Genomic DNA, 23832 nt, shown 5'->3' on the forward strand with positions numbered 1-23832 from the left:
TTTACTTGGATAAACATCAAAGGTTCCTGTTAGAGTCCTCTTTTGATCATTAAGAAAATACAAAAGCAAACAATAACAAAAAATCCCCAAGAGACCTTTGTTTAAGATATCAATTTGTCTTAGTAATTGTCATAAGTCATAAAAGACCTGGGAGACAGCAGGCAGGAGGTCATTAGGTTCACCACTCAATTTTCAGGCAGGTCAGAACTCGAAGTGGACAATTATCTTTTAAAAAACTCTGAGGAACAAAACATGGCCATTGCTCTGACTTAAAGCTCTTACACTCAGAAATCTCAGTTAGAAGTCAGCTTAGGGCCAGGCACGGTGACTCATGCCTGTAATCCCAGTACTTTGGGAGGCCGAGGTGGGCGGATCACGAGGTCAGGAGTTTGAGACCTGCCTGGCCAACATGGTGAAACCCTGCCTCTACTAAAAACACAAAAACTAGCTGGGCATGGTGGTGGCATGCCTGTAATCCCAGCTACTCAGGATGCTGAGGCAGAAGAATCGCTTGAACCCAGGAGGCAGAGGTTGCAGTGAGCCGAGATCATGCCACTGTACTCCAGCCTGCACGACAGAGCAAGACTCTGTCTCAAAAAAAAAAGAAGAAGAAGAAGAAGAAGAAGAAGTCAGCTTAGGCCATGCACAGTGGCTCACGCCTATGATTCCAGCACTTTGGGAAGGCTGAGGCGGGTGGATCACCTGAGGTCAGGAGTTCATGACCAGCCTGGCTAACATGGTGAAACCCTATCTCTACTAAAAGTACAAAAATTAGCTGGACGTGGTTAATACCTGTAATCCCTGTAGTCCCAGCTACTCAGGAAGCTGAGGCTCAAGAATTGCTTGAACCTGGGAGGTGGAGGTTGTAGTGAGCTGAGATCGCACCACTGTACTCCAGCTTGGGTGACAGAGCCAGACTCCATCTCAAAAAAAAAAAAAAAAAAAAAAAAAAAAAAAAAAAAAAAAGAAGTCAGCTTAGCTCCCTAGCCTTTTCTAAGCCTGTTAATCTAATGGAAGGGATCACCCTTTTCTCTCTCATAGGTGGTCCAGCCAGGCCCATGAATATGTGCCTATCGGGCCTGAAAAGAGCTAGCCAGGCTGGAGAGAGAGCAGGTGATAGACAATCTTTGAGTAAAGATTGACAATGTGTTTCTGTCTTGGAACTAACCTCTCTTCACTCTGATTTTTGCTACCATTGAGTAGTTCCCTGGTAGTACAAGAAGAGAGAGAAAAGCCAACTGTGGGAGAGAGGAGTATTTTATTGTTTTATACTTGGTCTCTTAGACAGGTGTAGTTTATTTCAAAGGGGGAAAATGAATGTTTTAAGGAGTTTGAAATAAGCTCTATTTTCTCAGTGGAAACTTGATTCTATTGGAGTGTTTAGAGACTCAATCAGAGAATAAAGTGAGTGTTCATTCATTCAATGTTAATTCAACATTTATTAAATATTTAATTTTGAACGGGCATTATGTTAGGAGCTAATGATACAGTAGATGAACAAGTTTCTTGTCCTCAAGGAACTTACATTCTGGTGGGAGGGACAGATAAAAACAACTAAAAATAAAAGTATTTCAGGTAGTAATGAGTGCTATGAAGAAAACTGAAACAGGAAAGGGAGAAGGGAATGATGTGTGTGTGGTAGAGAGGCTATTTATTTATTTTTTCCTTTAATGTAAGCCTCTTTATGTTCATTAAAATGCTTTCTGAAATTGGTCATTTTTATTTTTATTTTTTTTTGAGACGGAGTCTCACTCTGTCGCCCAGGCTGGAGTGCAGTGGCCGGATCTCAGCTCACTGCAAGCTCCGCCTCCCGGGTTCCCGCCATTCTCCTGCCTCAGCCTCCCGAGTAGCTGGGACTACAGGCACCCGCCACCTCGCCCGGCTAGTTTTTTGTATTTTTTAGTAGAGACGGGGTTTCACCGTGTTAGCCAGGATGGTCTCGATCTCCTGACCTCGAGATCCGCCCGCCTCGGCCTCCCAAAGTGCTGAGATTACAGGCTTGAGCCACCGCGCCCGGCCAGAAATTGGTCATTTTTAAAAGGCTGCCCAAACACTTCAAATCTGTGGGTTTATGGAGGAGCATTAGCCAGCAGCTAGTTTCTATTCCTAGCAGAGTTTTGAACTTGAATTGTGATAGAAGCATTCAACATTATCAGGGGTAGTGGGTAGGGAAAGTCCAAATCTCTGCCAGTCCCAAATCCATAGAGCTGTCATTTCATTTAAGAGAATTAAATCATTTATTGATTACATATGATAATGGATGCTACACAAGCTTCATTCCCATCTATAATTTTATCTGGTACCATTATTCAACTTAGATATATTGCATAGGATATGCCAGCAATCATTTTTATAACCAATAATTCCATGATTTTGCTTGGGTAGTCCCTTTTAATGGTGAACTTCAGGTCACAACAGTAACTGTCAGTTCAACTACACCAAGGTTTCTGAAGACAATGGCTTCTCCACCCAAGCAGGTTGTATATAGATTCCAAATAGAACCCGGCATCACCCTGAAGGAATTCTAACTTCAAACTGTTGGGGAAATTTACCAAGATGGCTTCAGAGTAGACTAACTTTACACAGCACATTTTAAAAAAAGACATTTATTCAGTGTCACGATCAGACTGTTACATTTAGCAATCAACAACATGGGAGCAACAAAATAAAACTACATTAAAACCCTTTGTTGGAATGCTTTACACTTTCCACAGAACAGAAAATAAAACAACCTGTTATACAACTAGTCACAAATACAATCCTTGAGTTTTTTGCCCATACACATGAATATTTGTCTAAAATATGTCTTCTTTGTAGCAGCTAGGCCCTGCCACCACTGTGCTTGGCTGAGTTCACAAATCTGTTGTAACCTGTAGCTTCCCTGTCACTTCTCTGGCTCTCCACTCCTGCTAAGCTTTGTTTCCTAATTAAAATCTTCTGCCACTGCCATAGCTACTGCTGCTACTGGAACTGCCATAGACACTGTGGTTCGGTAAAGTATTGGCCTCCACCACCATAGGGGCCAGAGCTTCTGCCCCAAAGTTTCCTCCCTTCATGGGTCCAAAATTTGAAGACTGATTGTTGTAATTGCCAAAATCATTGTAGCTTCCACCACCTCCAAAATTGCTTCAATCATTACCAAATCCATTATAGCCATCCCCACTGCCACCATATCCACCACCACCACGGCTGCCACCAAAGCCACCACGACCACTGACATTTCCTCCATGACCAAAGTTGTCATTCCCACCGAAACTACCTCCACAACCACCACCAAAGTTTCCAGAACCACTTTGACCTCTTTGACTGGAAGAAGCACTAGCCATCTCTCGCTTTGACGGGGCTTTCCTAACTTCACAGTTGTGGCCATTCACAGTATGGTATTTTGGAATGACAATCTTATTCACGGATTCATGGTCGTCAAAGGTTACAAAGGCAAAGCCCCTTTTCTTGCCACTGCCTCAGTCAGTCATTATTTCAATCACTTCAATTCTTCCATGCTGTTCAAAATAATCTCTTAGGTGATGTTCTTCAGTGTCTTCTTCAATGCCACCAACAAGTTATCTTTTTCACAGTTAAGTGGGCACCTGGTCTTTGACAATCTTCTCTTGAGACAGCTCTCTTTGGTTCTACAACTTTTCCATCCACTTTGTGTGGCCTTGCATTCGTGGCTGCATCCACCTCCTCCACAGTGGCGTATGTAACAAACCCAAAGCCCCTGGAGCGCTTGGTGTTTGGATCTTTCATTACCACACAGTCTGCGAGCGTTCCCCATCGCTCAAAATGGCTCCTCAGGCTCTCAACGGTTGTTTCAAAGCTCAAACCTCTAATGAAGAGCTTCCTCAGCTGTTTGGGCTCTTTAGGAGACTCTGACTTAGACATGACGGAAGGGAGAAGAGAGACTTTAGTGATGCTTCTTGGGTGGTGTCCACAGGCAGAAAGGAGCAAGCTGACAAACGTATCTGGAGAGGCTATTTTAAATAGAGTGATCAGGGAAGGCCTTTTTGAGAAGGTGGCATATGAGATAATATGTGTATGCTGAGAAGGGAACAGCCAGCCTTCTTTAGGGTTCTAGACAGAAAGACTTGCCATGTACAAAGGACCTGAAATGAAAATCAGTTTAGTGTGCTAGAGGAATAGCAAGAAGGCAAGAGTTATGTGTTGAATTGTGTCTCCCCAAAAAATCATATGTTGAAGACATAACCTCTAGTGCCCTAGAATATAACCTTATTTGAAAATGGGGAACTGGCTGGGTGCGGTGGCTCATGCCTGTAATCCTAGCACTATGGGAGGCCGAGGTGGGCTGATCAAGTGAGGTCAGGAGTTCGAGACCAGTCATGGCCAACATGGTGAAACCCCATCTCTACTAAAAATAGAAAAATTAGCTGGGCATGGTAGTGTGTGCCTGTAGTCCCAGCTACTCAGGAGACTGAGACACAAGAATTGCTTGAACCTGGGAGGTGGAGGGTGTAGTGAGCTGAGATTGCACCACTGCACTCCAGCCTGGGTGACAGTGCAAGACTCTATCTCAAAAAAAAAAAAAAAAAAAAAAAAAAAAAAAAAAAAAGAAAGAAAAGAAAAGAAAAAGAAAAAAGAAAAAAAGAAAGTAGGTACCTTATAGATGTAATTAGTTAAGATGAGGTCATACTGGAGTAGGGTGGCTCCTAATGCAATATGACTGTGTCCTTATGAAAAGGGGGCAGGTTTTTTACTTTTTTTTTTTTTAATATTTTTTTAGAGACAGGGTCTTCCTAGATCATCCAGACTGGTCTCGAACTCCTAGCCTCAAGCAATCTTCCTGTGTCAGCCTCGCGAGTAGCCATGATTACAGGTGTGAGGCACTGTGCCTGGCTAAAAATGGGGAATGTCTGAATGCAAACATGCGCAGGGGAGAACACCATATAACGATGAAGGCAGAGATCAGGGTGATGCTTCTATAAGCCAAGGAATGCCAAAGATAGCCAGCAAACCACCAGAAGATAGGACACAGGCATGGAACAGATTCTTCCTCACAGCCCCCAAAAGGAACAAACCCAGGCAGATGTGGTGGCTCACACCTATAATCCCAGCAGTGTGAGAGGTTGACGTGAGTGGATAACTTGAGCCCAGGAGTTTGGGACCACCCTGGGCAACATGGTGAAACTCCATCTCTACAAAAAAATACAAAAATTAGCCGGGCATGCCTGTGGTCCCAGCCACCTGGGAGGCTGAGGTGGGAGGATCACCTGACCCCAGGAGGTTGAGACTGCAGTGAGCCATGATTGTGCCACTGCACTCCAGCCTGGGTGACAGACTGAGACCCTGATAAGGAACAAATCCTGCCTCAAGAAGTATGAGGCAACACATTCTGGTATTTAAACCACTCAATTTGTGATACTTTGCTATGGCATCCCAGCGAATGAATACAACCAGAGTTGCTGGACAGAAGTGAGGGTAGGTGGGGAGAGGTGAGTTCAGAGAGGTAGACAAAAGTCAGATTACCTAGGGCTTTGCAAATGGACCTAACTCATTGTTTTTGGTAGATTTAGGAAGCTTCTGAAAATTAGAGGTAGGTGAGGACCATAAGTCACCTCTCCTACCTCCTTACTAGGTAGAATATTATAATGAAGGTAATTGTCAGACTGAATTCTATGACACATACAGCTATTAGCAATCAGGGATCAAAACAGTCATACAGTCTCTCCTTGTAAAGTCGGTCAAGTACAGGTTGGTGCAAAAGTAATTGCGGGTTTTGCCATTAAAAGCAATGATGAAAACCACAATTACTTTTGCACCAATCTGATACATGCTCTCTGATCTTTAGGAACTCCAGCAAGCTCTTTGCATAAAAAAATCTACATGAAATACTTGGCCTAATATTATGGTAACAGGATCAACCTATCTTCTGGTTGGAACAGGAAAATCTTCTATTAAGAAATACTATTTATTTTATTTATTTATTGCTGTGTTACAAATTACCCCCAACATGTAGTGGCTAAAAACAACATTTATTATCACTAGGGACATCTGGCAAACTGGCTCTATAAAGGATCACACAGAGTCTGAGGCCTAGATGCCATTCCAGAACATGCTGAACTGTTGGGCTGGCATGCCAGATTTTTATCTTTTATTCATGCAAGCATTGAGGTACATGGACAAAATTTCTAGCCATTGCACATATTTTTAACAGAATTCAATTCATCAATGAAATATTATTTCTTACATCCTTTATACTACTTAATGGACTCTCTGGTACAAGGTTTCCTTCCCTGAGGTTCTGTGAATAGAATTTAGGGGGGTTCTTTGGACTTTGATGGGAAAAATTACACCTTTATTTTTATTCATTTCTAATTGAATGTAGTCAACAAATCACGGTCTTATTATCAGTGTCTGCAACTTTCTCACCAACATATATCAAAGATATTTTCATATCACGTTATAGCTGTTACAAATATCTCATAAGATCAGTTATGCTCATCACTATTTAAAAATTGTGATGATTATAGACCTGCTCTAGTTGTGTTATTTGCTAGGTTAATAAAAAAAGAACACACAATATTGTTAAAATGTCCATGCTACCCAAAGTGATCTACAGAGCCAATACAATCCCTATCAAAATTCCAAGGATATTTTTCACAGAAATAATAATAAAAAATACTAACATACACATGGAACCACAAAAGGCACATAATAGCCAAAACCATCCTGAACAAAAAGAACAAAACTGAGGAATTATGCTACCCAACTTCAAATTATACTGTGGAGAGATAGTAACCAAAACAGCATGGTAATGGTATAAAAACAGACATATAGACTAAGGGAACAGAATAAGAGCCCAGATATAAATCTACACATTTATGGTCAATTGATCTTTAACAAAGGTACCAATGGGGAAATGGTAGTCTCTTCAATAAATGATTTTGGGGGCCAGGCATGGTGCTCATGCCTATAATCCCAGCACTTTGGGAGGCCAAGGCAGGTGGATTACTTGAGGCCAGGAGTTTGAGACCAGCCTTGGCAATATAGTGAGGCCCTGTCTCTATTTATAAAAAAGAGAAGAAAGAAAGGAAGGAAGGAAGGAAAGAAGGAAGGAAGGAAGGAAGGAAGGAAGGAAGGAAGGAAGGAAGGAAGGAAGGAAGGAAATTTAAAAAAATTAATGATGTTGGGAAAACTGGATATTCACATGCAGAAGAATGAAATTGGACCCTTGTCTTATACTATGTTAAAAAAAAAAAAAACCTCAAAATGGATTAAAGACTTAAACATAAAGCCTGAAACTGCAAAACTACTAGAAAAAAACAATGTAAATGCTTCTTGACACTGGTCTAGAAAATAAATTTTTGGATATGACCCCAAAAGCATAAGCAAAAATAGACAAATAGAATTGCACTAAACTAAAAAGCTTCTGCACAGCCAAAGAAATAATCAACAAAGAGAGACAATCTACAGAATGGGAGAAAATATTTGCAAACAGTATATCTGATAAGGGGTTAATATCCACAATACGTAAGGAACTCAAAAAACTCACTAGAAAGAAAACAAATAACTCAATTAAAATAGTTTGAATGAATGAATAAGACCTAGTATTTGATAGCAAAACAGGCTGACTATAGTCAATAATAATTTAATTGTATATGTAGAAATAACTAAAAGAGTATAATGGGAATATTTGTAACACAAAAGTTTAAGGCTTGAGGGGATGGATATCCCATTCTCCATGATGTGATTATTACACATTGCATGCCTATATCCAAACATCTCATGTGCCCCATAAATATGTATACCTACTATGTACCCACGAAAGTTAAAACTAAAAAAAATTAAAATAAATGTAAAAAAAAATTAAAAATGAGCAAAGGATCTGAATAAACATTTTCAAAGGATGACAAACAAGTGGCCAACAGGGATATAAAAAATATAATGTCCAACATCGCTAATCATCATGGAAAGGCAAATCAAAACCACAATGAGATATCACCTCGTACTTGTTAGAATGGCTATTTTCAAAAACAGGAAAGATAACAACTGTTGGCGAGGGTACACAGAAAAGGGAACCCTTGCATACTGTTAGTGGGAATGTAAATTAGTACGGCCATTATGAAAAACAGTAAGTGGTTCCTCAAAAAATTAAAAACAGAATTACCATATGATCTAGCAATCCCAATTCCAGGCATATATCCAAAGGAATTGAAATCAATACATTGAAGGCATACCTTCACTCTCACATTCATTGCAGCATTCTTCACATTAACCAAGATATGGAATCAACTGTCCACCAATGGATGAATGGATAAAGAAAATGTGGTATGTATGCACAACAGAATACTATTCAGCTTTAAAAGAAGAAAGAAATCCTTTCATTTGTGACAATATGGACAAACCTAGAGGATATTACACTAAGTGAAATAAGCCAGGCACAGAAAGATAAATACTGCATAATCTCACTTATGTGTGGAATCTTAAAAGTTTGAACTAGTAGAAGCAGAGAATAGTGACTACTAGGGATTGGGGTGGGAGAAATGGAAAGATGTTGGTCAACGTGTGCAAAGTTTCAGTGAGGATGAATCATTTCTGGAGATCTATTGTACAGCATGGTGACTATAGTAAATAATAATGTATTATATATTTGAAAATTGCTATGAGAGTAGATCTTAAATGTTTTCACCACACAAAAATGATAAGTATGTCACTGTTGGTGGGGATGTAAATTAGTACAACTTCTACCAAAAAAACAGTATGGAGATATCTCCAAGAACTAAGAAGGGAACTACCATTCAGTCTAGCTATCCCACTACTGTATATCTATCCAGAGGAAAAGAAATTATTGTATAAAAAAGACACCTGCATTCATATGTTTGTCACAGCATTATTTACAATAGCAAAGACATGGAACCAACCTAAGTGTCCACCAACAGTTGATTGGATAAAGAAAATATGGTGGAGATACACCATGGAATACTACACAGTCACAATAAAGAACAAAATAATGTCATTTGCAGCAACATGGATGCAGCTGAAGGCCATTATCCTAAGTGAACCAACACAGAAGCGGAATATCAAATAGTGCATATTCTCACTTACAAGTGGAAACTAAACAAATGGCACACATGGACATAAAGATGGGGAAAATAGACTCCGGGGACTCCAAAGGAGGGAGAGTGGGAGAGGAGGAAGGGGTGAAAAATTACCTACTGGGTACAATGTTCAATATTTGGGTGATATGTACACTAGAAGCCCAGTTCTCACCATTACACATTTAATTCCCATGTAACAAACATACACATGTACTTGAATCTAAAATAAAATTTTTCAAAAAAATAGGCCAGGTGCAGTGGCTCATACCTGTAATCCCAGCACTTTGGGAGGCCAAGGCAGGCGGATCACGAGGTCAGGAGTTCAAGACCAACTTGATCAACATGGTGAAACCCCGTCTCTATTAAAAATACAAAAATTAGCCGGGCATGGTAGTGCATGCCTGCAATCCCAGCTACTCAGGAGGCTGTGGAGGAGAATTGCTTGAACCCAGCAGGGGGAGGTTGCAGTGAGCCAAGATCGTGGCACTGCACTCCAGCCTGGACGTCAGAGCAAGACTCTGTCTCAAAATAATAATAAGTATGTGAGATAATTATATGTAAATTAGCTTGACTTAGTCATTTCACAATACATACAGATATCAAAACATCATGCTGTACACCATAAATATATACAACTTTGTCAATCATACCTTAAAAAAGCTGAGGGCGAAGAAGCACATGTTAATGTCATAAATTGTATCTTTAATATTTTGATGAGTGCATTTGAATGTATTTATGTTTTCTTCAGCCTGTGGTGTAACCATAGCTCATTGCAGCCTCCACCCCCGGGGTTCAAGCGATGGCAGGGGAGTACTCAGCTTCCCAAGTAGATGGGACCACAGGTGCACAGCAACACAACCAGCTAATTTTTTTTTTTTTTTTTTTTGAGACGGAGTCTCGCTCTGTCGCCCAGGCTGGAGTGCAGTGGCTGGATCTCAGCTCACTGCAAGCTCCGCCTCACGGGTTTATGCCATTCTCCTGCCTCAGCCTCCCAAGTAGCTGGGACTACGGGCGCCTGCCACCTCGCCCGGCTAGTTTTTTGCATTTTTTAGTGGAGACAGGGTTTCACCATGTTAGCCCATGTTGGGATGGTCTCGATCTCCTGACCTCGTGATCCGCCCGTCTCGGCCTCCCAAAGTGCTGGGATTACAGGCTTGAGCCACTGCGCCCGGCCACAACCAGCTAATTTTTAAATGTTTTGTAGAGGCAGTGGGGAGGAGTGGGATGGGATGGTGGGGTGGTCTTCCGGTGTTCCTCACACTGGTCTCAAACTCCTAGCCTCAAGCAAACCTGCCACCTCAGCCTCCCAAAGTGCTGTAATTACAGGCTTATGCAATTGGTTTTGATTGTAATCCTATGTATTTTTTTTTTGGGTATTAAAAGCATGACTCTGAAATGGGTTCACCAGTTGGCCAAAGGGGACCATGGCAAAAATAAAGTATAAGAATTTCTGACTTAGCGCAGGTTCAGATAGGAAAAAGTGAACATCCTAGAGTATAATTACCTTTGGGATGTAAACACCTGAGTAGGATCTTTCAAATGCTAACTAATCACTCCTGAGTATGTATTCCTGATTAGGATAATTTGAATGTTAACTAACCACCCCCAGAGTGTGGATTAAAACTAATTAACAATGAATTGTAAAACCTGTTGATCAGTATGAATAAACATTACCAGTTTCTCCTCCACTTCAAAGTATATACTAAATCCACCCCTTCTTCCTACCTCCACTGTCCCCAGCCTAGGCTGGTATTTCAAAAGATCATTTTGTAGACAGACACAATATTTCATTAAATAATTAATTCATGAATCCAAAATGTCATAGGTTGTAAGACTCATCATTCTTTTCTGCACCCAGAAAGAAAATTTTCTGTCAATTAAATTATGACATATTATTAATGGTAAAATTCATCCTAATTTCAGAGGTGATTAAAAGTGAAAAAGATACGCATTTTAGAATAGATGAAATAAGGTATATCACACAGCTGATACTGAAGCATTTTGAAGCAAATTATAAACAGTATACATTGCACACATACAGTATAGCATGGTAAGGAGTTTGGATTTGATTTTCTTCACACTTAGGAAAAGTCGACATTTCCGTTCTGAAGCCTGCTGACCTGCCACAAGATGGCGAGAGCTCCAAGGAGTCACAAGGAGAGGCAGCGAATGGAAGGGAAGGCCAGCACCACAGGTGAAGAAAGATCAACAACGAAAACAGTGATGGGTCTGTCTTGTGGGACCTCCACTGGGTCTATTTCAATGTTGGTAATAATGAACAGAAAGCAAGTACTTCAGAGAAGCAGAAAGATGAACATTTGATGTTCCATTCTGCCTTGTGTATACTGGGTTATACCCTCCAGACGCAGGTTCATGGGCAAGATCACTTGGTTAGTGTAGGCAGCTGACAATGTAGACTCATTAGCAATCAGGCTGTCAGGGCTGTTTAACGTGTTTCAGAACCTTCCTCAGCCACAGGCAGCCAGGCAAACTTGAGAAGTGGCTCATAACAAGACAAGGCTTGCCACGAAGGGTTGCTCATTCCTGCTAGGCAACCCATTTGTTTTAAGCACAGGGTATGTAATAGGGAAAATAATAGGATGTGAGCTGTGGTATATCTCTGTGGGGTGAGTACTGAGGGAGGTGAGGTCTCTCCCAGGCCGTAAAACCCAGAGTTACCAATTTGGTCCACACTAGCTCTGTGGAAAGATGTCAGAAGGCCTGGATTCTCTCACACATTGCTGCTGGGAATGCAAAATGGTATAGCCCATTTGGAGGAGAACTTGTCAATACATAGAGCAATCTCACTTCTTGGAATCTAGTCCAAAGACATACTGGAAAAAATGCAGAATGACATATGCCCAGTGCTATTTATTGGCATTATTTACAATGCTAAAAGACTAAAAAACTCAATACAACCACATAATGGAGTAATACACAGTTGTAAAGAGGACTGAAAATAATCCTCATATATTCACATGGAATGATCTCTGGATTTATGAAGTGAAAACAGTCAAGGTAAAGAACAGTTTTTATCATGTATCATCTTTTGTGTACAAGAAGGGAAATAGACACATACATGTATGGCTCTCTATATATTTGCTTATATTTTTAAATAAGAAACATTAAAAGTGTGAACCACAATCTTACAAAACTGGGGGAAGGAGGGAACAGGATGAAGTAATAGGAACAGAAGCTAAATTTCTCTGGATGTATCTTGTTAGCTAGTTTCATCTTTGGAAGCATAATTAAATATAAAATGAAGTGACCAGGCACAGTGGCTCATGCCTGTAATACCAGCATTTTAGGAGGCTGCAGCAAGAGGACTGCTTGAGCCCAGGAGTTTGAGGCTGCAGCGAGCCGTGATTGTGCCACTGTACTCCAGCCTGGGAGACAGAGTGACACCCTATGTAAAAAAAATTACTAAAAAAATTTTTAATAATATTAACTCAAAAGGAAAATAAGAATCAATCCCTAAAAACTGAAAACAAACTGAAACAAATGAACCTCACTATATATCAAGTAGGTGGCATAATCATACAAATAGAATACCTTCAAATTACTTTAAAACAATATTTTGAACATACATCCCTAATGATATATGATCTAAGGACAAAATGAACCACAAAGAAATCTTAAACTGATTTCCATAGTCTTAATGTTAATAGTAATATTGGTATTGTTATTTTTAAATTATTATTGGTTTGTTTAGAATTAAGCAAATAAGTATGAGGTTAATATACTTAGAAACAAAGATTGTCATGGTAAGAGAAAAAAGACACAAGTACGCTGGGCGCGGTGGCTCACGCCTGTAATCCCAGCACTTTGGGAGGCCGAGGCGGGTGGATCACGAGGTCAGGAGTTCGAGACCAGTCTGGCCAACATAGTGAAATCCTGTCTCTACTAAAAATACACAAAAAATTAGCTGGGCATGGTGGTGTGCGCCTGTAATCCCTGCTACTCGGGAGGCTGAGGCAGGAGAATCGTATGAACCCAGGAGGCGGAGGTTGCAGTGAGCTGAGATCGTGCCACTGCGATCTGCCTGGGCGACAGAATGAGACTCTGTCTCAAAAAAAAAAAAAAAAAAAAAAAATACACAAGTACAAGATAAAGATATTGGGCAAAACCCTGTACCATTACATTTGAATTGGAAATAGCTTAATAAACTCATTATATTTTTCACGTTTAAAAATATCTTTTTCGGCCAAATGCGGTGTAATCCCAGCACTTTGGGAGGCGGAGGCAGGTGGACCACGTGAGGTCAGGAGTTCGAGACTAGCCTGGCCAACATGGTGAAACCTGTCTCTACCAAAAAATACAAAAATTAGCCGGGTATAGTGGCACGTGCCTGTAGTCCTGGCTACTCGGGAGGCTGAGGCAAGAGAATCGCTTGAACCGGGGAGATGGAGGTTGCAGTGACCTGAAATCACACTACTGCATTCCCGCCTGGGCGACAGCGACAGAGCAAGACTCCGTCTTAAAAAAAAAAAAAAATCCCACAAATATATATATATGGAACATATATATGGAACACACACATATATATATATATATATATATATATATATATATATATATATATATATATATATATGTTTTTCCTAGTTCTTTCCACTGAAAAGCCTAGAAGCAATGACAACTCAACAGCAAAAAAATACCTGTAGCACCCAGCCTTTGATCTTTCAATACCATTTCCCACTGAAAGGAGTCAGGAGTCAGAGTCCTTTGGAGAAATTGCTATCCAGGTCGGGGTCAGTAAATGTATGAGATGAGCCCAGGACATCTTGCAGCAGAAAGCAAGGAAGCTATCAAGGATTACTGGGATTCTGTCAAAAAAACAAGGAACCACTTTGGAGGGGATACTGGCCAATGATAAGACAATTTGTGCATAAAAATAATGAAGAGACATCTGCTTTTGGCTTAGGCATGTTAAGAGTGACACTGCTGTCCTTACAAAAAATTAAAAGTCGAGGTCACTAAAAATGGTGGAGTAGATAATTCCAGGGTTCTGTCCTCCATACAGGTAACTAATAAGCTGTCAAACTGTCAGAAGCAACTTTAGCAATACTCTGGAATCTAGTTAACACTTTACCACCAACCAAGGGAAAGCTTAATGAAGAAAGAAGCTGCTACATTGTAATAATTGAAGACTTTGGCATTTAAAATTCCCTGTCTGCTGTCCTCACTCACCAGATCAGTGGCACCTATGAAAATAGCAGCCTACATTCTTGGTGCAAGTTGCTTTCGCCAGAGGAAACAACACAGACCTGTTCTCAAAGAATTGTGGATGTGTATTTTGACCTGTCTGGTGACTCCCTGAAGGAAGGGTGCGAGGGCTTGCCTTTTTTTTTTCAACTGACTTGAAATGTTCCAAGGTCTGGGGCAGATCTGCCAAAAGCATTTCAAGGCAAAGGTATTGATCACAGCAGCTTTGGCAAGAGATAGCAGTTAGGACAAGCAATAGACTGAAAAGAATGGGAAGGAGGAGGCTGGGAAAGAAGATAACTAGGGGAATAATGGATTTCAAAAGCTCCCACCTAAACCAAAAAACGAGAAGGCCATGCACATGCCCAGGGTTGAACACATACTCTGTAAAGGTTTGAGAGAACCTTAAGCTTTCACTGGTGGCTGACCATCATCGGACTCCACACAAGCAGGACATGAAGCCTGAGGCACAGTTGCAAATGCGTTGGCTAAGCATTGAAGGACTACTCCCCAAAAAGAGTCAATCTACAAGGCTTGGAAGAGCATTAGTTTCTTTTTCTCTTTTCTTTCTTTCTTTTTTCTTTTTTCTTTTTCTTTTTTTTTTTTTTTTTTTGACTCCTGGCATTAAGAAGAAAACTTCATCAAAACGCTTGCTGACCACTAAGCTAATGGAACACAGACTTCATGGCCACACGTAGCAAAGAAATCAGACTTTAACAAGTAGTTTAGAAAAGTCACTAAACAAACAACAATCCACAAGCAGAAACAAAAGTCCTGCAACAGAGAAGAATCCGAGTTCCAGAGTTCCAACTTTTAATACTCAAAATATCCAGCTTTCTACAAGAAAATTATGAAAAAATTATGAAACATGCAAAGAAACAAGAAAGCATGGCCCACACATACACAAGAATAAAGAAATGAATGAAACTGCTCCTGAGGAAGCCCAGGTAGTGGAATTACTAGCGAAAGATTTTAAATAAACTGTCTTAAGAGAATACTAAGAACAGGCTGGGTATGGTGGCTCATACCTGTAATCCCAGCACTTTGGGAGGCCAAGGCAGGCAGATCGCTTGAGGTCAGGAGTTCCAGACCAGCCTGGCCAACATGGTGAAACTCCATCTCTACTAAAAATACAAAAGCTAGCTGGGTGTTGTGGCACGTGCCTGTAATCCCAGCCTCTTGAGAGGCTGAGGCGGGAGGATCACTGGAGCCTGAAAGGCAGAGGATACAGTGAGCCGAAATGGTGCCACTGCACTCCAGCCTGGGTGACAGAGTGGGACCCTGTCTCAAAAAAGAGAGAGAGAAATTTAGAAAGCCCATCCAAACTGAAAAGGAAGAAGTAAAATTATTCACAGATGACTTGATCTTATATAAGGAAACTTCTAAAGAATCCACAAACACAATTCGAACTAATAAACAAACAAAGTTACAAGTTGTAACCTGTTGTGCTGTGTAAGATCAGCACAAAAATTCAGTTGTGTTTCTGTGAACTAGAAGCAATGTAAAAGTGAAATTAAGGAAACAATTTCATTTCCAATAGCATGAAAAATAATAAATACCTAGGAATAAATTAAACCAAGGAAGGGCAAGACTTGTACAATGAAAATTATAAAATGTTGTTGAAAGAAATTAAAGAAGACCTAAATAAATTGAAAAATATCCCATGTTTATGAATTGGAAGATTTAATATTAAGATGACAATACTACTCAAAGTGATCTATAGATTCAGTGCAATCCCTATCAAAATCTCAGCCATCATTTTTGCAGAAATGGAAAACATGATTGTAAATTTTAAATGGAACTGCAAAAGACCCCAAATAGCCAAAATAATCTTGGAAAAGAAAAACAAAACTGAAAGAGTTGGCCGGGTGCAGTGGCTCATGCTTGTTATCCCAGCACTTTGGGAGGCACAATCTCAGCTCACTGCAGTCTCAACCTCCTGTGCTCAAGTGATCCTCCTACCTCAGCCTCCGGAGTAGCTGGGACTACAGGTGGGAACCATTAGTCAGGGATAATTTTTATTTTTTGTAGAGATGGGGTCTCACTATGTTGCCCAGGCTGGTCTCAAACTCCTGGGCTCAAGTGATCCTCCTGTCTTGGCCTCCCAAAGTTCTGGGATTACAGGTGTGAGCCATCACACCCAACCCCAGTCCTTATTTTTTCACTAATATTACCTTTCCTCTCCAAGCTACCTGGACTCAAAATCTCAGTTGTCTTTGACAATTACTTTTTCTTGTCCCCAAGTAATAAAGAATGATCATATCCATAATTCAATATTTGATATCATGTTAAGAATGTATGTACTGGTAGGGCACGTGGCTCACACCTAAAATCCCAGCACTTTGCAGGGCCGAGGTGGGAGGCTCGTTTGAGCTAAGGAGTTCGAGACCAGCCTGGGCAACATAGCGAGACCTAGCTTCTATAAAATTTAAAAAGAGAAAAAAAAAGAATGTATGTCCTACAGGTTTTCAAAGACTGAATCTATGATATGCATAAAAACACCTTAAGGGGAATGGGGGTTTGAGAATTTAGCTTCACAATCTCCATTGTTTTTTTTTGTTTTTGTTTTTTTTGAGACAGAGTCTCGCTCTGTCACCCAGGCTGGAGTGCAATGGTGCAATCTCAGCTCACTGCAACCTCTGCCTCCCGGGTTCAAGCGATTGTCCTGCCTCAGCCTCCTGACTAGCTGGGACTACAGGTGCATGCCACCACACTCAGCTAATTTTTTTGTATTTTTAGTAGAGACGGGGTTTCACCATGTTAGCCAGGATGGTCTCAATCTCCTGACCTCGTGATCTGCCTGCCTTGGCCTCCCAAAGTGCTGGGATTACAGGCGTGAGCCACCGCACCCGGCCATTTTTAACGAGCTCCTTAAGTAACTCTGATGTACACCAAAGTCGGTGCCATTGGTGTGTGTGTATGTATCTATCTATATACATATGTGTGTATATATCATGTATCATAAGTGTAAATAATAAAGAAAGAATAATGGGAGAAAAAGCCCCAAATGTAAGCAGTCTATAAGAAATTCACTTTACATATAAAGACTTAGGTTAAAAATTAAAGAATGAAGATATACTATGCAAACACTAAGCAAAATAAAACTGTAGTAGCCATGTTAATTTTAGAAAAAAACAGTCTTTGAACCAAAGAGGCATTACATAATAATAAAATGGTCAATTTCCCAGGAAGACATACCATCCTAAACATGCATGCAACATCAGAGCCTAAAAATCCATGAAAGAAAACTAGTAAAACTGATAGGAGAAACAGAAAAATGTACAAGTGAGAGATTTCAATACCCCTCTTTCAGTAATTTAAAGATCAGACAGAACATTAGTAAGGATACAGATGACCTTAACAGTACTATCAACCAACTTGACCTAATAACATTTACAAAACACTTCACCCAACAGCAGCAGAATACATTCTGCTAAGTGCACATGGAACATTCATCAAGATACCACATTTTGAGGCCAGGCATGGTGGCTCACACCTGTAATCCCAACGCCTTAGGAGGCCAAGGTGAGGATCACCTGAGGTCAGGAGTTCAAGACCAGCCTGACCAACATGGTGAAACCTTGTCTCTACTAAAAATACAAAATTAGCTGGGTGTGGTGGCACATGCCTGTAATCCCAGCTACTTGGGAGGCTGAGGCAGGAGAATTGCTTGAACCCGGGAGGTAGAGGTTGCAGTGAGCTGAGATTGCGCCATTGCACTCCAGCCTGGGCAACAAGAGCGAAACTTCATCTGAAAAAAAAAAAAAAAAGATATCACATTTTGGATGATAAAATACACTCAACACATTTAAAAGAATAGAAATCATACAAAATGCATTCTCAGACCAAAAAGAAATTAAGCTAGAAATCAGTAACAGAAAGATAGCTGAAAAGTTCCCAGATATTTGGAAATTCAACAATACAGTTCTAAATAACTCACAGGTCAAAGAATAAGTCTAGATTAAGTCTAGAAATTAAAACATATTTTGAACTAAATGAAAATTAAAATACATCTTATCAAAATTTGTGCAATGCAGTAAAAGCAGTGCTGAGGGGAAAAATTATGGCATTATATGCATATATTAGAAATGAAAGATCTAAAATGATACCAACTCCCTATAACCTTTTCCAGAAAGTGGAAAAGAATGAAACAATTCCCAACTTATTTTATGAGGCCAGCATTACCGTAATACCAAGTCCAGACAAAACATTACAAGAAAATGACAGACAAATACCTCTCATGAACATAGATGCAAAAATTCTTAACAAAGTATTAGGAAATTTAATCCAACAACATAAAAAAGGATAATACATCAAGAACAAGTGGGATTCATCCCAAGAATGAAAGTCTGTTCTATCTTTATAAATCAATTAATGTAATTCATCATATGAACGGACTAAATAGAAACCATATGATCCTATTAATAGATATAGAAAAAAGTCGACAAAATCTAACATCCATTTATGATAAAAATGCTTGAAAAACTAGGAATGGAGGGGAATTTCCTCAACTTGATAAAGAAAATGTATTAAACAAAAAAAAAACCCACAACTAACATCATACTTCATGGTAAGAATCTTGGAGCTTTCTGCCAAGATCAGAAACAAGGCAAAAAACAAAAAAACAAACAACAACAAAAAAAGGCAAGAATGTTTAATCTCAGCACTGCATTCCAACATATTGGAAGTCCTAGCTAATGCAATAAAACAAGAAAGGAAATACACTGTATATGGATTGGGAAGAAAGAAAAGTGTCTTTGTAGTTAACATAATTTTCTATGCAGAAAATCTGAAATAATTGACAAAAAACTGCTGGAACTGGAACTAATAAACAATTATAGCAGGGTTGCAGGATACAAAATTAATATACAAAAATTAATTGCTTTCCTATATACCAGCAATGAACAAGTAGAATTTAAAATTTATAATAAATTATCAAGGAGCATGATTGCTGGATTGTATGGTAAGAGTATATTTAGTTTTGTAAGAAACTACCAAACTGTCTTCCAAACTGGCTGTACCATTTTTATTCCCACCTTCAGTGAATTGGAGTTCCTGTTGCTCTACATCCTCATCAGCATTTGGTATTAATCAGTGTTTTGGATTTTGGACATTCTAACAGGTGTGTAGTAGTATCCTGTTGTTTTAATTTGCAATTCCTTAATGACATATGATGTCAAATATCTTTTCATATGCACGTTTACATTAACACCCCCTAAAATAAAATACTTAAGTGTTTAATGAACTATATGTTCATTAAATTATTTTTTAAAAGACACCACTAGTTTGGTTCTTATTGCCCTGTAGAACATTAACCAGTTTTGATTCTAAGTTACTAATCTTATTTTAGCATTCCTCTGGTGTTTTTACTAACTATATGTAAAATACCAGTTTTCATATCCTCTTTTGAGTTGGCTGCCACCTTACTGGTTTCCTCCTCAGTGAGTTAAATAAATCTTTGATACATACAAATTCTCTATTTGTATGAAACATATTTCTTTGTTTTAGAATTGTTTTGAGAATCATATGTTAACAATGATCCCATTTTTGTAAAATACAAAACCAACAATATGGGGGTGGGGGTAGAAGAAAATGTTTCAAGCTCTTTTCAGCAGTTCTCTGTTTTGGGAAGGTGGGAGAGATTACTAGAGATTTCTCTTGTGTTTAGTGTTTTGCAACATTTAGATTTTGTATAAATTTACATGATATTTGTAATCAGAAAAATACATTGCTTTAAAAAGTAAGTATGTATGAAAATGATTCACACACAGTATGTACTCTCAACAAGTTCAAGATCTGGCTAAAGATACAGACCTGCTTCATTCAACTACATAGAAATACAAGGCCAGTTATGATAGGTGCCTTCAAAGGAAGGGGACTATCATCTGTTGAGTGTTTGTGAGATACCAAGAGCCATCTTGGATCATTAATATAGATTCAAGATATGTACAAGTTCTATATAAAGAAGACTACAAAACTTTGATGGAAGATATCAAATAATAACTAAATAAATGAAGAAGTAGTCCATGTTCATGGATGAGAAGAATCAATATTGTCAAGCTGTCAGTTCTTCCCAAATTCTTCAATAGGTTGAATACAATTCCGAGCAAATTATTTTGTGGATATCAATAAACTGATTCTAAAGTATTTATGGAGAGGCAAAAGGCCCAGAATAGCCAACTCGATATTGGAAGGGAAGAACAGAGACTGACACTACCAAATTTCAAGACTTACTATAAAGCTACAGTAATCAAGACTGTGTAGTATTGGTGAAAGGGCAGAAAAATAGATCAATCGGACAGTAGAGATGGCCCAGAAATAGACTCACATAAGTAGTCAACTGATGTTTGGCAAAGGAGCAAATGCAACACCATGGAGCAAAGATGGTCTTTTCAACAAATAGTACTGGAATAACCAGACATATACATGAAAAAACAAACAAACAAACAAACCAGACGTTACACCCTTCAAAAAATTAACTCGCAATGGATCAGAGACTTAAATGTAAAACACAAAATGGTAAAACTACTAGAAGATAACAGGAGAAAATCTAGATGACATTGGATATGATGATGACCTTTTAGATACAACACCAAAGGTATGATCCATGAAATAATTGATAAGCTGGACTTCATTAAAATTAAAAACCTTTCAACTTCATTCTTAATTAAATAAGTTCCTGCTTTCCTGTTCTGGTGCTGAATTCCTGGCTTGGCCCCCTAAACACATGATTCTTCCATGCCACTCCCAGGTAAGTTTAAGTTTTCTGACCTGGCTATGCCTGTTTAATCCTACTCTCCTGGCTGGGAGACAGGGAGGCTTGTCCAGCAGGTGTTGATACCTGGGGGTTGAGGCTGGCAGAAGGAATGTCTTATGGGTAAGTGAGCCAATCCAATGGAGAAGAGCAAGTTGGAAAATCAAGTGAGGCAGGTAGAAGCTGGTAAACCAGAGAAGCAGAGCCAAACGGGTCAGGAAAGGAAGAAGGCCTGGAGCCCAAAGTAAAGAATATAAGCACGTGGAGGGCAGGGAACCATATAGAGTAGGCTAAGCCATAAACTGGTTTGGATAGATATTAGAAATAGAAGTCTTTTGCCTGTTTTCTATGTGATGTGTGAATAGATCTGCCCCCATTTAAAGAGCCAACAATGAGTATAAAATGCTCACTGACTTCAGTCCTACCCAGTCCAGACCATGGGTCCCAACATCTGTGGGAGGTAGTACAGTAAAATGGAAAGAATATGAGCTTTGGAATAAGACCAGGGCTTAAATTCTGGCTCTTTGTCTTAGTAGTTGTGTGACTGTGGGCAAGTTACTCTCAGCTTCAGCTTTTTTATAGGAAAAAGAGAGATAGAATCTAACTCACAGAGTCATTGTGATGGTAAAATGAATCTATATTAATGATCCAAGATGGCTCCTGGTATCTCATAAGCACTCAAAAGATGATAGTCCCCTTCCTTCGAAGTCACCTATCATAACTGGCCTTGTATTTCTATGTAGTTGGATGAAGCACGTCTCTATCTTTAGCCAGATCTTGAACTTGTTGAGGGTACACACTATGTGTGAATCATTTTCATACATACTTACTTTTTAAAGCAATGTATTTTTCTGATTACAAATATCATGTAAATTTATACAAAATCTAAATGTTGCAAAACACTAAACACAAGAGAAATCTCTAGTAATTTCTCCCACCTTCCCAAAACAGAGAACTGCTGAAGAGAGCTTGAAACATTTTCTTCTACCCCCACCACCCCCATATTGTTGGTTTTGTATTTTACAAAAATGGGATCATTGTTAATATATGATTCTCAAAACAATTCTAAAACAAAGAAATATAAGTTTCATACAAATAGAGAATTTGTATGTATCAAAGATTTATTTAACTCACTGAGGAGGAAACCAGTAAGGTGGCAGCCAACTCAAAAGAGGATATGAAAACTGGTATTTTACATATAGTCAGTAAAAACACCAAAGGAATGCTAAAATAAGATTGCTAAATTAGAATCAAAGCTGGTTAATGTTCTACAGGGCAATAAGAACCAAAATAGTGGTGTCTTTTAAAAAATAACTTAATGAACATATAGTTTAATATATAGTTTTATTTCTATAAAGATGCATTTAAAATTACAATTTTAGAGCCAAGACAGTTCAATTAAATCAATTGTCAATATTAACATAATTGATTGTCTGTTCCATCCAATAATGTTATATTCCAGGTTTTTCTTTTTAAAAAGACTATTTTTTTTTTTTTTTTTTTTTTGAGACAGAGTCTCGCTCGGTCACCCAGGCTGGAGTGCAGTGGCCGGGTCTCGGCTCACTGCAAGCTCCGCCTCCCGGGTTTAGGCCATTCTCCTGCCTCAGCCTCCCGAGTAGCTGGGACTACAGACGCTCGCCACCTCGCCCGGCTATTTTTTTGTATTTTTTACTAGAGACGGGGTTTCACAGGGTTAGCCAGGATGGTCTTGATCTCCTGACCTCGTGATCCACTCGTCTCGGCCTCCCAAAGTGCTGGGATTACAGGCTTGAGCCACCGCGCCCGGCCAAAAAGACTATTTTTAAGAGCAGTTTTAGGTTCACAGCAAAACTCAGAGGAAGGTAGGAAGATTTTCCATATATCCCCTCCCCTGCAAGTACATAGCCTCGCTCTTCATCAACATCCCTCATCAGAGTTGTGCATTTGTTACAATTGATGAAGATACATTGACACATCATAATCACCCAAAGTTCATAGTTTACATTAAGGTTCACTCTTGATGTTGTACATTCTATGGGTTTGGACACGTATATAATGATATGTACCCACCAATGTAGTATCATACAGAGTAATTTCACTGCCCTAAAAATCCTCTATGCTCCACTTATTCATCCCTCCCCTTCTCCCTGTGGTGTCTTCTTTAGGTGGACAGAAAACAAAGTCACTGCATCTTGCCAGTTTTACAGAACTGTAAAATGACTGGACTCTCATCAACTGTGTTAAATTGCAATTATCTAGACCTAGAGAGTCAGATCACACTCAGAGAGGCCTGTTAAAAAAATTATCTTAACATGACGTTAAAGCATCAAGTAGTCATCTTTCCTTTTGTATTAGTTTCCTAGTGCTGCTGTAACAAATTACGAAAAACTAGGTGGCTTAAAACAACACACATTTATTCTCTCAACAGTTCTGGAGATCAGAAGTTAGAAATCTGTTTCACAAGGCTGAAATCAACATGTCAGAAGGGCCATGTTCCTTTTGGAGGTTCTATGAGAGAAAGTTTCCATGCTTTTCCAGCTTCTGAAGCTGCTTTCTCGAATTCCTTGGTTCGTGGCCTCTTCCTCCATCTTTAAAACCAACAGCATAGCATCTTCAAATCTCTCTGCCTCCATCTTCACATCACCTTCTCTCTTATAAGGATCCTTGTGATTACATCAAGCACACCTGGATAATTCAAGGTAACCCCCTATTTCAAGGTAACCCCCCTATTTCAAGGTAAACTGATTTGCAACCTTAATTTCCCCAGCTATGTAACATAACATATTCACAGGTTCTGAGGAGCAGGATATGGAGATTTTAAGCGGGGGTAGTCCTTATTCT

The 23832-nt window shown here is 39.4% G+C and overlaps 1 protein-coding gene and 1 pseudogene across 1 annotated transcript in view; both read right to left on the bottom strand.

Moving 5' to 3' along the window:
• Positions 1–2590: 2590 nt before the first annotated feature.
• Positions 2591–23832, bottom strand: part of XKRX (XK related X-linked) — a 43997-nt gene continuing 22755 nt past the window's right edge. The window contains exon 3 of the mRNA XM_074030140.1: positions 2591–4103. Coding sequence (XP_073886241.1) covers positions 4072–4103 — 32 coding nt within the window. The 3' untranslated portion in view covers positions 2591–4071. The remainder of the gene's footprint in view (positions 4104–23832) is intronic.
• LOC102118334 (heterogeneous nuclear ribonucleoprotein A1-like) lies at positions 2928–3882 on the bottom strand (annotated as a pseudogene).

Source organism: Macaca fascicularis, chromosome X, assembly GCF_037993035.2.
Source record: "Macaca fascicularis isolate 582-1 chromosome X, T2T-MFA8v1.1".
In the NCBI taxonomy this organism is placed as follows: domain Eukaryota; kingdom Metazoa; phylum Chordata; class Mammalia; order Primates; family Cercopithecidae; genus Macaca; species Macaca fascicularis.